The 14,007-nt window shown below is 40.5% G+C and overlaps 1 protein-coding gene across 4 annotated transcripts; it reads left to right on the top strand.

Moving 5' to 3' along the window:
- Window positions 1-523: 523 nt before the first annotated feature.
- LOC103433423 (ribonuclease II, chloroplastic/mitochondrial) lies at window positions 524-12,943 on the top strand. Of its 4 annotated transcripts, XR_011579677.1 has the most exons (15): window positions 524-942; window positions 1,346-1,505; window positions 1,670-1,783; window positions 1,892-1,969; window positions 2,039-2,170; window positions 2,972-3,193; window positions 3,406-3,588; window positions 3,752-3,814; window positions 3,926-4,032; window positions 4,108-4,257; window positions 4,845-5,004; window positions 10,583-10,978; window positions 11,107-11,233; window positions 11,615-11,839; window positions 12,206-12,943. XR_011579677.1 is itself a non-coding variant. In XM_070819961.1 (14 exons), exons 1-14 carry the CDS (start codon window positions 662-664, stop codon window positions 12,326-12,328), a joined length of 2,376 nt encoding a protein of 791 aa, XP_070676062.1. In that variant the 5' UTR covers window positions 525-661; the 3' UTR covers window positions 12,329-12,943. The 4 variants fall into 4 exon arrangements, 3 of the variants coding, with proteins under 3 accessions (XP_070676062.1, XP_028957019.1, XP_028957017.1); XM_070819961.1 differs by lacking the exon at window positions 11,107-11,233 and having other exon boundaries at window positions 525-942; window positions 1,364-1,505; XM_029101184.2 differs by lacking the exon at window positions 11,107-11,233 and having other exon boundaries at window positions 526-942.
- Window positions 12,944-14,007: the final 1,064 nt, after the last annotated feature.

The following is a 14,007-nucleotide window of genomic DNA, read 5'->3' as shown; positions in this document are numbered from 1 at the left end:
TCTCAAAGTTTTTGAGCAATTGCAAACTCCTACCTCATATATTTTTAACACTTAAATGCTATTTACAAACTTACGATTTCAATCAATCTGTTTATTTGACCGTTAAATAATAACATGACAATGAATAACCTCACATTTATGTTAACGTGGAAAAGAATGTTAATGATGAATAATATATAAAAACATAAAACTTGGAAGTAAAAACAACTCAAAACATTTTTAACTTGTATTAACACTACAATCTTGTGGTATCTTTTTACACTTGTGGGTAAAAATCTTCGGTTAGAGTCTTATAAATTGCGAGTTCAATTTATGTTTTTTAACTTTCATTTGTGCGTCTTATTTCAATAATTACAACTCAATGTATTACTTATCCAACTCCGCACCATAATCCCATTATTAAAAACAAATTATATTCAACTTTCTTGCATGCTTTTTCTATAATTGTACCACAAAACTAAAAGACGAAATAGTTACAAAACAGGCGCACTTCTACATAATATTGAGTGTGAGAACTTATATTATTTGGGTGTGACAGAACTCAAACAGAAGGGCGGGTGTAAGAACAAACATTTGGCAGTAGCAAGTGATATCCCATTTCATCAACAGAAGCAGAGCAAACCAAACACTCGCTCGCATTTCCCCAAACCTTTCATCCGCCATGGCGGTTCGAGCCGTCGGAAGCTCCACAGTCTTCCGCTCCGCCTCCTCTTCCGCTTCCTCCCCCACTCTCCTTTCCTTCCGCTGCTGCCCTTGCCGTTTCACTACTCTCCAATTCCGCCGATTCTCCAAATTAGGCATTCGTTTCCCTATATTTCGGTCCGGTAAGCTAGCTCCCGGCCATGGCGGCGTTCAAAGCACCTCCGTTCACAGCCTCGTCAATAGCGTCATGGAAGAGCTCGGCGCCCTGCGCAGACGGAGGCTAGTTCGCGCTGCCGCCAAGTAACTTCTCCCTCTCCCTCACAAAATTATCACATTTCTTTTAATTTTCTTTTCATTATCCTTGATTATGAACTTAGAGGACTTAGACCTCGTTTGGTATAGAGAACTGGATTGGATATGTGAAGGGAATAAATGTGGGGAAATTCGAGGTACGAGATGGATTAATGGAGAAGAAAACTTATTCATTGTAGGATAAGAAGGGAAGGGAGAACATTCATGTCTAATCCCAGTCTAATCCCCTCGAAATGACCTCCGGTAAACCTTTTCGGTTATCCATTCCAGTCCAATCCAATCCCATCCAATCCTAGAGCCAAACGAAACTTAATGTAATTATGTGATGTTTGGTTAAATAGAAAGAAAAAGGCTTAACTTTAATGAAAGTATGATATTTACTATTGTGTAGGGTGGAGCTGACAAGTAGTGGAGGGATTGTAGAAGATAAACTTGTGAGCTGGACACTGCAGCAAGGTCTGCTACTGGAGTTCAAGAAGGATGCAGAGAGAGTGTTGCTGGCCATTGCGCAGAAACCCGATGGCAAGAAGAACTGGATGGTGTCCGATCAGGTTCTACTAGAAACACAAAACAACTAATGCGGCATATTAATAGGTTGCTAGGTGTTGGAAAACTCAATGTTCTTTGTTCTTAGCCTTAATAAACGCAAAGGTTGTAACTTGTTTGTTTTGCTGGTATTCTGAAATTTGTGTTTTGATTGTTGTACTTATGTCAGAATGGTGTTACATCGTCAATTAAACCACAACAAATTACCTATATTGTTCCCGGTGTTGAGAACTTTGACCACACAGAGATATCAGACTTTATTCAGAAAGCTCAAGATAACTTGGTTGGTGAATTGGTTCTTGCCCAAAAGTAGTTGTGGATAAGAATGTTTACGTTTTCTTGTCAGCTGGTTTGTGTTTTTTGGTGAAGGATATTTGTTGGTCTGGTGCAGGATCCAGCACTACTTGAATTCGCTTGGGTTGAGCTCCTTGAAAAGAATAAGCGGGTGACGGCAGAAGAATTAGCCGAGGTACTGTACATTCCAGTTAAAGTTTTTATGTACTACTGCTCCTTCAATGACACTAGCTCATCCACACAGATGATATTTGGTACCGTGGAACCTCTTGAATGCTACTGTGCTCATTTGTTGCTTTCAGAAGATGAAGTATACTTCACTGTGCTGGAGACAAAAGGTTCTCGCTCTATATATGGTCCTCGACCTGCTTCGCAGGTACATTATACGTTGGTTCAACATCTTTGTTCAAAAAAATGGTTCATGTGGGTCCAGATTCCTATTAGATATGTTTCCTTGGCTTGGACATGTCTAACTTTATGGTTCCTCATGTTACAAGTGTTTCAAGAAAGAGTGATTCTAGTAAGATGTATGCTTGAATGAGTGATATTGTCATTTGTATGTCACTCTATCTTCATAATTTTGTACTAGATGGTGAAGACATTTTATTAGAACTTAATTGTTGTAGTCTGTTGGTGCAGATTACCCAGGTGATTTATAATTTAATAATGTCCATGCTGAAGTTGATTGTCTTAGGATGGTTTCAGCATACTGGCAAATACTAATCTTGCCACTCAACTAAAAAATATTCTTTTGTTTCATGTTTTGGCATCTTGACATATAGGGGGAGCTTCATAAGAGGGATCCTGCTTCATTGTTCATGGAGTGGGATAGGTTAGTGCCCTTGCATTGACCTTTTCGTGGCCATGCATTGACCGTGTAGTGATTTTTTAGAGTTCAGTGCTTTTGTCTTGGTTTCGGCCTGACAATATAAGGGTGCTATGATATATTTCAAAAAGAAAAAAAACAGCTATTCTTGACATCCGTTAGAAGTGAATGCAAGATTATTGGATTGAGTTATCTGTGATAGCCTTCATCTTGATTGCTTGTTTGCTTTTCTATCTGTTAGAAGTGAATGCAAGATTATTGGGTTGAGTAATCTGTGATAGCCTTCATCTTGATTACTTGTTTGCTTTTCCAATAGTCTTAACATGAAAGTCATTTTGTTTGAGGAACTAGGTTGAGGAACTTCTGTGTAGGAAGCTCGCAAAGGAGGCTGCTGAGAAAGAACTGCAGGAGTTTAAACAATTACTGAAATCTGCCAAGGCAATGCCTTTAGATGCTAAACCTCTCAAATCTTCTTGGTTGGTAGAAGAGAAAACCAGACACAAAATTGAGTCTCTTGAAGCTTATGCTATTGATGCTTGCACAATTGATGACCAAAGGAAAACAGCTGGAACAGTAAGTCTGACTTAAACGACACTGTTTTAGTTGTTGTGATAGGTACTTACTTCTAAGCTCTGTAAATGTATGGGTTTCCAAGAGAAAAGTTACCCTCATATGATAATTCAGGAGCAAAAGATCTTGAATGATGTTCTACCCTAATTTTCTATGTCATAATACATGATGCTTTGTTCCTGATCTATATCTTCTTGTATATACATTTTTGTCAGATCCTAAGAACAATGGGGATGGTCAAAACAGCCTCATCAGCTTTGAATCTCCTCATAGACATTGGCTATTTTCCTGTACATGTGAATCTTGAGCTGTTGAAATTGAACATCCGTACTGATCATTCAGATGAAGTTATATCATCTGCAGAGCGTCTTTTGTCAGGTTCCTCTGATTCAGATGAGGTTAGCCTGTTTCTTTTTTCAGTTAGTAATACTCATGGGGGAATCTTATTCAGTATACAATTTTCAGATCACGTACTTAATGCTATGTGGAATCATTTTTTGTGTGTGTGAAAATAATTAGTTAAATAATTAGACAATAATGCTGTAAATGTTCTTTCTGCAGATTGAAAGGCGAGATCTCACTCACTTGAAGGTCTATGCTATTGATGTGGATGAGGCTGATGAGGTATGTTTTGCACATGCCTAATAATGATATCATTCTCTGCTGTCAAAAAAGTAAATTTTGCCACGTCAAAGTTTGACCTCTCTTGTGAAATTTTTTGTTGTAATATGTTAGCTCGATGATGCCCTGAGTGCAATGAGGCTACAAGATGGACGCATTAAAATATGGATTCATGTTGCAGATGCAACTAGGTTTCTTCAACCTGGGAGCATAGTAGACAGGTAGCTCTTGACACTACAAAACAAAATGGATAAATGTTTGTGTTTCACTCATTTTTTATTAGTTATAATGTATAGGGAGGCAATGAGAAGAGGAACTTCTGTATTCTTGCCCACTGCTACTTATCCTATGTTCCCAGAGAAACTTGCCATGGAGGGAATGAGTTTGCAACAAGGAGAGATTTGCAATGCAGTTACTGTATCTGTGGTGCTGCACTCCGATGGAAGGTAAAACTTTTTTGTTTGTATTTGCCCCTCTCTTTGAGATCTCATCCCAATTGATTCTGTATTTTATTTTAATGGAGTTACACGGACGGCTTGGGGATTGTTACTTCATACTTGGATATGTGTATGAAGGTGGTGGTTAGATGCATTTTGAATTTGAATGAATCCGTATTCTACTGACAGTGGAATGAGTAAATCATTCTGTTGTCAGTAGGATAATTCCAAAATCCACATTATGTACGTCTCACCTGGATGTGTGTATTATGACCTTAGTTTTATGCCACTACCATATTTATGTCTCTTACGCCAAAATGAATGGCAACCTGTGTGTTGACTTATGTCTGGTACTGCATAGGAGTTTAAGACATCCAACTTAACCTAGGAGTCTTCGATTACCAACTATATATTTAGATTCTTAGAATGTTCCCACCTTTGTGATATTTACACTGAAAGATTATATAATCATTCGGAACAATTTGGGTGGATGTTCCTTTAAAGCATCATAGCTTTCGCTAATTTGAAGGGTAGTTTTCTTTTTGCAAACTAAATTTTACTAATGAACTAACTCTACCTTCTTTGGGGTTTGGCAGTATTGCAGAATATTCAGTGGACAACTCAATTATTAAACCAACATACATGTTGACATATGAGAGTGCATCTGAGCTTCTTCATTTGAACCTGCAAGAAGAGGCTGAACTGAAAATCCTGTCTGAGGCTGCAACTCTCCGGTCAATATGGCGTCGAGAACAGGTTGAACTTAAAGAACCAGAGCCAATTTAATTCTGAACCTTTGCAGTGTGATTTAAAGTTCCAATAGACATTTTTGGTGTCTCATGATCCTCATAATCATGGTTGTACTATTCATAATAACATGGACCCTATAGAGATTCTACTATAAATATTAAGCATATGCAAAATCGTTAAGATCATAATTCTTGGGAACAACAACAACAACAACAACAAAGCCTTTTCCCACTAAGTGGGGTCGGCTATATGAATCCTAGAACGCCATTGCGCTCGGTTTTGTGTCATGTCCTCCGTTAGATCCAAGTACTCTAAGCCTTTTCTTAGAGTCTCTTCCAAAGTTTTCCTAGGTCTTCCTCTACCCCTTCGGCCCTGAACCTCTGTCCCGTAGTCACATCTTCGAACCGGAGCGTCAGTCGGCCTTCTTTGCACATGTCCAAATCACCGGAACCGATTTTCTCTCATCTTTCCTTCAATTTCGGCTACTCCTACTTTACCTCGGATATCCTCATTCTCAATCTTATCCTTTCTCGTGTGCCCGCACATCCCACGAAGCATCCTCATCTCTGCTACACCCATTTTGTGTACGTGTTGATGTTTCACCGCCCAACATTCTGTGCCATACAACATCGCTGGCCTTATTGCCGTCTTATAAAATTTTCCCTTGAGCTTCAGTGGCCTACGACGGTCACACAACAATGCTGGATGCACTCTTACACTTCATCCATCCAGCTCGTATTCTATGGTTGAGATCTCCATCTAATTCTCCGTTCTCTTGTAAGATAGATCCTAGGTAGCGAAAACGGTCGCTTTTTGTGATCTTCGCTAAATTGCTCCGGTCATTAGTGTGGATAAGTATATAAATGGATAGAGATAGGAAAGCAAACACAAGATGTACGTGGTTCACCCAGATTGGCTACGTCCACGGAATAGAAGAGTTCTCATTAATTGTGAAGGGTTTACACAAGTACATAGGTTCAAGCACTCCTTTAGTGAGTACAAGTGAATGATTTAGTACAAATGACATTAGGAAATATTGTGGGAGAATGATCTCGTAATCACGAAACTTCTAAGTATCGGAGTGTGGTATCATCTTGACTTGCCTTATCTGTCTCATAGGTAGATGTGGCAGCTTCTCTGGAAGTACTCGTCCTCCATCCAGGGGTGGTATCTTTAACTGGTGGAGATGCACAAGGTAATGTATCAATTTCACTTGAAGCTTACTTGTAGTTTCAGGCTTGGTCAAGCGCGATACAAACCATGTAGTAGGAGTCCCCCAAGTCGCCGAGCTAGGGGATTTGCTGAAAGAGGTGACAGACAAGGTAAGCAATCAGAGCTCCGGCTGATTGTTCACCTTCTCCCCATCTTGCAGCAGCATGAAGGATAAAGAGAAGAAAAATGAGAAGAGATGATATGGGATACTTTTGCTTTTGAAGAAGTAACTTTCCACAGGCTTATTCTTGAACTGAGCTGGAGGGTTTTCTGGTTTCCTCCAGAGTATAAGGCCGACTGAAGAATTTGATGGTCAAAACAAGTCCATCAAATCTAGAGTACGTTCGACCCTGCTGATATGGGATACTTTTGCTTTTGACAGAGTAATGGATGGATCGGCACGTGTGCTGTTACGCTTGTCTCCACATGCTTCCTTGTATCCTTCGCACTTGCCCTATCTGTTCCTCAAGCAGATGCGGTATCTTCCCTGGCAACATAAGATGTTGAAGATGAGTACTCGAGAGCAATGCCAGGTAAGTAATCAGGTAAGGGGTTCCAGGCTGTCAGTTCCTGGCTGGGAGCTTGATTTCTAGTGCTGACTGATTGCTCTCTTTCTCCTTGTCTTGCAGGTAAAAACAAGGCCAAAGGAAAAGACAGGGAAAAAGCATGATATGGGATACTCTTGCTTTTAACCCTGATGATATGAGATATTCTTGCTCTAGTATAGCTTGTTTGCAAAGGTATTATCGGGGGGAAAGAAAGCTGAATATTTCGAAAGGCTTCGTTGGGAGTGCCCTCTCAGATATGAGGAAGGGTTGAGCATTTTTGCAGGTCTGCCTGTCCGTTGGGGATTGAGGTCGACATATATAGGAGTCTCCCTAACAACAAGTAGTAATGCTATTCCTTTACCCTGCTTGGTCATAGCACGGTAGTGGGAGCTGCCAGCTTCACATGTTTTAACTCTGTCAGAGCACTTTGAAAAAGTGGTATGTGTTATCTGGCTCTCGAGATTCGGAGAACGAGGCTTCTTCGATTTTTGAGAAAGCAATCATGGTGGGGGTCAGGCTCTCGAGATTCGGGGAGCAGTGTCTCTTCGATTTTTGAGAAAGTAATCATGTTGGGAGTCTGGCTCTCGAGATTCGGAAGGCGGTGCCTCTTCGATTTTGGAGTAAGCAATCTTGTTGGGAGTGTTTTCTCGGATGTGAGTAAAGGTTGGGCATGTTTGCTAGTCTACCTTGCCACGAAGCACGGAGGTTGACACACAGGGACTTTCCAATTATCCAGCAGTGGTACTGTTCCTTTACCCTTGTGGGTAATAATATGGTAGCTAGACCTTCAAAATTTATGTGTCTAAACTTTGTTAGTGCTGTTTCTTTGCTATTCTTTTACCTTTCTTGGTCAGAGCGATGTAGTGGGAGCTGCAAGCTTCACGTGCTCAACTTTGGCAGAGACTTTGACAAAGTTATCTGTGGTACCCATGAGCTATTGTTGCGTGTGGGAAGTGGGTGATTGAACAGTAAGATTCATGTGCTTTCTACTTCACCAGAAGTCTTCGATAGAATGCCCATAATTTTCGCAAAGCTAAGTGTGCGTGTGACAGGTGCTGACAAGGCTAGAAAAGAAGGTGCCTCTTCGATTTCTGAGATCGGCCCTCGTGGTCTCTGAGCAGCCCAGCTTTTGAGAAAGCGAGCGCCTCTTCGATTGATTCGGAGAACGATGCCTCTTCGATTTTTGAGAAAGCGATCATGCTGGAGGTCTGGCTCTCGAGATTCGGGGAGCAGTGTCTCTTCGATTTTTGAGAAAGTAATCATGTTGGGAGTCTGGCTCTCGAGATTCGGAGGGCGGTGCCTCTTCGATTTTGGAGCAAGCAATCTTGTTGGGAGTTTTCTCGAAAGTGAGTAAAGGTTGGGCATGTTTGCTAATCTACCTTGCCACGAAGCACAGAGGTTGACACACAGGGACTTTCCAATTATCCAGCAATGGTACTGTTCCTTTACCCTCTCTTCGATTTTTGAGAAAGTAGTCATGTTGGGAGTCTGGCTCTCGAGATTCGGAGGACGGTGCCTCTTCGATTTTGGAGCAAGCAATCTTATTGGGAGTGTTTTCTCGAATGTGAGTAAAGGTTGGGCATGTTTGCTAGTCTACCTTGCCACGAGGCACAAAGGTTGACACACAGGGACTTTCTAATTATCCAACAGTGGTACTGTTCCTTTACCCTTGTGGGTAATAATATGGTAGCTAGACCTTCAAAATTTATGGGTCTAAACTTTGTTAGTGCTGTTTCTTTGCTATTCTTTTACCCTTCTTGGTCAGAGCGATGTAGTGGGAGCTGCAAGCTTCACGTGCTCAACTTTGGCAGAGAACTTTGGCAAAGTTATCTGTGGTACCCATGAGCTATTGCTGCGTGTGGGAAGTGGGTGATTGGACAGTAAGATTCATGTGTTTTCTACTTCCCCAAAAGTCTTCGACAGAATACCCATAATTTCCGCAAAGCTGAGTGTGCGTGTGACAGGTGCTGACAAGGCTGGAAAAGTAGGTGCCTCTTCGATTTCTGAGATCGGCCCTCGTGGTCTTTGAGGAGCCCAACTTTTGAGGAAGGGAGCGCCTCTTCGATTTCTGAGATTGACTTTCGTGGTCTTTGAGCAGCCCAACTTTTGAGAAAGCAAACACCTCTTCGATTTATGAGATCAACCCTCGTGGTCTCTAAGCAGCCCAGCTTTTGAGAAAGCAAACGCCTCTTCGATTTCTGAGCAGGCGCCTCTTCGATGTCTGAAGCTCCGTCGAGTGCAGCTTTTTATAGGGGCTGGCATTAAGTTCCAAAGCACACTTGAATCTCCACCAGTAGAAGCTCCATTCTTGCACTTCTAAGATCTTGATTTGTCCGACCTCTTCTCTCTTCAATACCTTTGAAAATGTCTGGCCCCTCCGACCGTCGTTTTGACTTGAACCTTGTTGAAGAGGCAGCCCCGCCTTCTCCAGACAACATATGGCGCCCATCCTTCGTCTCCCCTACTGGTCCTCTTACCGTTGGGGATTCCGTGATGAAGAATGATATGACCGCTGCGGTGGTGGCCAGGAACCTTCTCACTCCCAAAGATAACAGACTACTTTCCAAACGGTCTGATGAGTTAGCTGTTAAGGATTCACTGGCTCTCAGTGTTCAGTGTGCAGGTTCTGTGTCTAATATGGCCCAACGCCTATTTGCTCGAACCCGTCAAGTTGAATCATTGGCGGCCGAAGTGATGAGTCTCAAACAGGAGATTAGAGGGCTCAAGCATGAGAATAAACAGTTGCACCGGCTCGCACATGACTATGCTACAAACATGAAGAGGAAGCTTGACCAGATGAAGGAAACTGATGGTCAGGTTTTACTTGATCATCAGAGATTTGTGGGTTTGTTCCAAAGGCATTTATTGCCTTCGTCTTCTGGGGCTGTACCGCGTAATGAAGCTCCAAATGATCAACCTCTGATGCCTCCTCCTTCTAGGGTTCTGTCCAGTACTGAGGCTCCGAATGATCCCCCTCCGATGCCTTCTCTTTCTGGGGCTCTACCGACTGCTGAGACTTCTCCTAAGCAACCTTTGTGAAGGCTCCATCTTGTTTGTTTATTTTGACTCATGTATATGTACATATTTGTAGCTTATCGGGGATATCAATAAATAAGTTTTCCTTCATTTCAACGTATTGTGTTAAATACACCAAAGCCTTCTTCGCTAAGTTCTTTGAATTTTCTTTTGTTGAAGCTTGTATGTTGAAGCTTTCTGAGTGGAGCATGTAGGTTGGGGTAGTGTTCTCTTAATTTTTTGAGTGAGGAAAACTTCTCGGTTGGAGACTTGGAAAATCCAAGTCACTGAGTGGGATCGGCTATATGAATCTTAGAACGCCATTGTGCTCGGTCCTGTGTCATGTCCTTCGTTAGATCCAAGTACTCTAAGTCTTTTCTTAGAGTCTCTTCCAAAGTTTTCCTAGGTCTTCCTCTACCCCTTCGGCCCTGAACCTCTGTCCCATAGTCGCATCTTCTAATCGGAGCGTCAGTAGGCCTTCTTTGCACATGTCCAAACCACCGTAACCGATTTTCTCTCATCTTTCCTTCAATTTCGGCTACTCCTACTTTACCCCGGATATCCTCATTCCTAATCTTATCCTTTCTCGTGTGCCCACACATCCAACGAAGCATCCTCATCTCCGCTATACCCATTTTGTGTACGTGTTGATGCTTCACCGCCCAACATTTCATTGATAAAACAAACATGCATTTACATTTGTTAAAAGGACAATATTGGTTTAAGATCTCCGCAAGGATGGTTTTGTAGTAATGATATATATCAGTAACTCTCCAATTCTTCTGACAATAACCATGTGCATTTCTCAGGGTGCAATTGACACAGCCACATTGGAAGCACGCATCAAAGTGGTTAATCCAGAGGATCCGCAGCCTGTGATTAATTTGTACGTAGAAAACCAGGCAGACCCTGCAATGCGACTTGTCACTGAGATGATGGTGCTCTGCGGAGAAGTTATAGCCACATTTGGTTCTAGAAATAACATTCCTTTACCCTACAGAGGACAACCCCAATCCAACATCGACACCTCTGTATTTGCACGTCTTCCAGAAGGACCTGTTAGAAGCTCTGCTCTTGTTAAACTAATGCGTGCTGCTGAAATTGATTTCAGAAAACCTATACGCCATGGAATTTTAGGACTTCCGGGTTATGTTCAGTTTACATCTCCTATCCGTAGATATATGGATCTACTAGCTCACTATCAGGTGAGTTTCTTTCATATAAGTATAGTTCTTAATAATCTACAATGTAAAATGTGGACCTTGCCCTTTTTGGGTCTGCTATCAACAAAATCATAGTGTTTTTGATCTCTTGTCTGCCTTTTTGCAAGCAGACAAAAAATATGATCATGAATGAATGGCTTTCAGTTAAGTGTCACTGCTATGTCGAGTCTACTGTTCAAAACAGATGAGGAAAGAGGGTTGTTTTAAAAAAGAAAATGAAAAACCAGATGTATGAAGGTAATCAAAACATATTGCTGTCTATGTTTCCTCTGTGCGATAGTATTTGCATGCAGAATAAAAATGCAGGTATTTTATGTATATACCCTTTTTAAACTGTCTTTAGCAATATTCTTCTCACAGGGAATTTAATCTGGAAGAAAATTGGTGCTTCACCACATCTTTTGAACAGTTCTATAAGGGTCGTCCTAGTTGCACACATTTATTTAACCTTACTAATTAAATCTTTTAAATTCGACAAAGCCAAGGTCAGAGAATTTAAGGTGGCAGGGCCAAGTGTTATGATTTCTTCATGTTTTGTAAATTTTTGTTTTTATACCGCATTCAGCCAAATTGTTGAGATAATATCGTTAAGCATTGATGAATGGATTTGTTATGTAGGTGAAAGCATTTCTTGCAGGGGAATCTCTTCCTTTCTCAGCTGGTCAGTTAGAAGGGATGGCATCTGTTGTGAACATGAATGTAAGAGTAGCAAGGAGGCTCTTCAGCAGCAGTCTTCGGTACTGGATATTAGAATATCTGAGAAGGCAGCCAAAAGAAAAAAAGTATCGTGCGCTGATTCTTAGATTCATTAAGGATCGGATTGCGGCCATATTGTTAGTTGAGGTATCATCCCCTTGCATCTTTTAATTGTAAATGTAGATATTCGTGTCATGCGTTCTTTGTAGTTTGGAACTTCTTGTATTGTATTACGTCTGAATAATTTAGTTATACAGTTTTATGATGAGTAAAGCTACACACTTAACCACCTAGTTGTACCATCATTTGTAGCATCTCTCTAATAGAGATAGGGCCTACCAACGCATGTGGGTCCCATCTCTATTAGAGAGGTGGTATAAATGATGGTACACTAGGTGGTAAGAGTAGCATTTTTGTTTTATGATATTATTATAAGGACTTTTGTGGAATTATAGTATACGCAGATCGAGTGTGGACATATACGTCAATTGTATCCAACTTGAAATTTTGCAGGTGGGACTTCAATCTTCCGTGTGGGTGTCCGTGGGAGCTCAAATTGGAGATGAAGTTCTTGTTCGGGTAGAAGAAGCTCATCCACGCGATGATGTGCTTTTACTGAAAGAGGTTGTCATTTGAGGGATAAATATGGATTCGTTTCACCGGATTTTGTCATCAGAGACAGTCGCTGATATGACAATGATCTCTATGGGTAAGCGATGTTCTCTTGTTACACCAGCTGTGAGGAATTATTGTAAGCATCGCCACCTGCAGCAGTTGATGCCCGAGCATTATTCTTGTCAAACCCTCCAGGAAAACCGTCAAATATGATGAACAGGAATTCGCTGCAAGACCTTAGCTCTGCATGTGGCCCGTACTCCATGTTTTTCTGTGGGCTATTGGCATCCAATTTCTTGGGCTATATTGCTCAATACATGGCCAAAATGGCAGGTCAGCATTGGACGCGGGGGTTACCATTTCCTAGCAAGTTTTGTGTATTTCCCGCATCGAATTTTGATTGATTTTAGAAGCAAGCATTTGTATATCATCTGTTCAATTCAAAACTAGCAGAAATTTGGGAAATAGTATATGAATCAGAAAATTTGAAGATGTCAGGACAGACAATGGTGTAAATTTGCATAGCTGAAGTTTTGAGAAAACTCGAGATACTATGGGATCCTTGAAATAATGAATGTCGAAAAAGTGGTGCATTTGTAAATATTATCAGTAAAAGATGTTAGTTTTCCGTTCTCAGTCGACCTTCAATGTTTGTGGAATGGTGGTGGTTTGTCAATTTGCACAAGGTTGTAGAAAAATGGATCCGATTGTTTCATTTTGATACTTGCTATTACCTATTTTTTCAATAGAGCGATAGCATTCAGTGTATTAAATAGTTAGTTGTTTAGGGAAAGGTAATCAGCGGGAATCGAACCAGAGCTAGAATGCATATACATGAATGCTTTTCACTACTGCGGTAAAGTACCATTTGCCATACTTGATATTACTTGTTTATTGTTATTTCCATTTTTTTTCTATGCCTCTGCAATGCCAATTATATTTTGCCACCCATTTAAAGATATGCTTCTAAAATACGCAGAATTAGAAATGTTAGCGTATCTACGGAGGTTTATGTAGGGAGGATAACAAACTTAGGTACGAGTGTCTCGCCATGTATCCACATGAATCTCTTACTAAGGCATGACTCCTTTTATATTCATATTTTGGTCTCGTCCGATTTTGTCCAATTCCACTTGAAGCAGTCCTACTAGACATTACTTAAATCAAACAACCCTACCGATATTTTATTTTGAGAAGATGTCAATAGCTACATTGTAAAAATATGAAGTACTTGGTGCAGAACCGTACACAATGTTGTTATAGAATTTCTATAATCGACCTCACTTAATGAGATAAGATTTGGTGTGTTTGTTGTCGTCTATAGCTGCATCGTGCATGTTAGCTTTTACAGTCAATCAAGTGAGAGGATAAAATTAGACCTGGCAGTTTCTGACACGACACGAAAATGACACGAAAATAACGGGTTTCGGGTTAACACGATAACTTATTGGGTCATTATCGGGTGACCCGTTTAGATAATTTTAAAGTTTAATTACAAAAAGAATTATTATAAAATACAATAGCCATATTAATATATACAATATATCTATATATATATAAAGCGAGCACCCTCAAATGGTGAAACATTCAAAATACCATAAATTGTCCTTTAAGAATTTCATAAATTACAATTGAACCAAAATAACCTAAAGTATTTAACCATATTTTTACTTTGAATGAATTTAATATTTAAAATTATA

Source organism: Malus domestica, chromosome 04 (assembly GCF_042453785.1).
Source record: "Malus domestica chromosome 04, GDT2T_hap1".
Lineage (NCBI taxonomy): Eukaryota > Viridiplantae > Streptophyta > Magnoliopsida > Rosales > Rosaceae > Malus > Malus domestica.
This window is presented reverse-complemented; position numbering and strand designations above follow the sequence as displayed.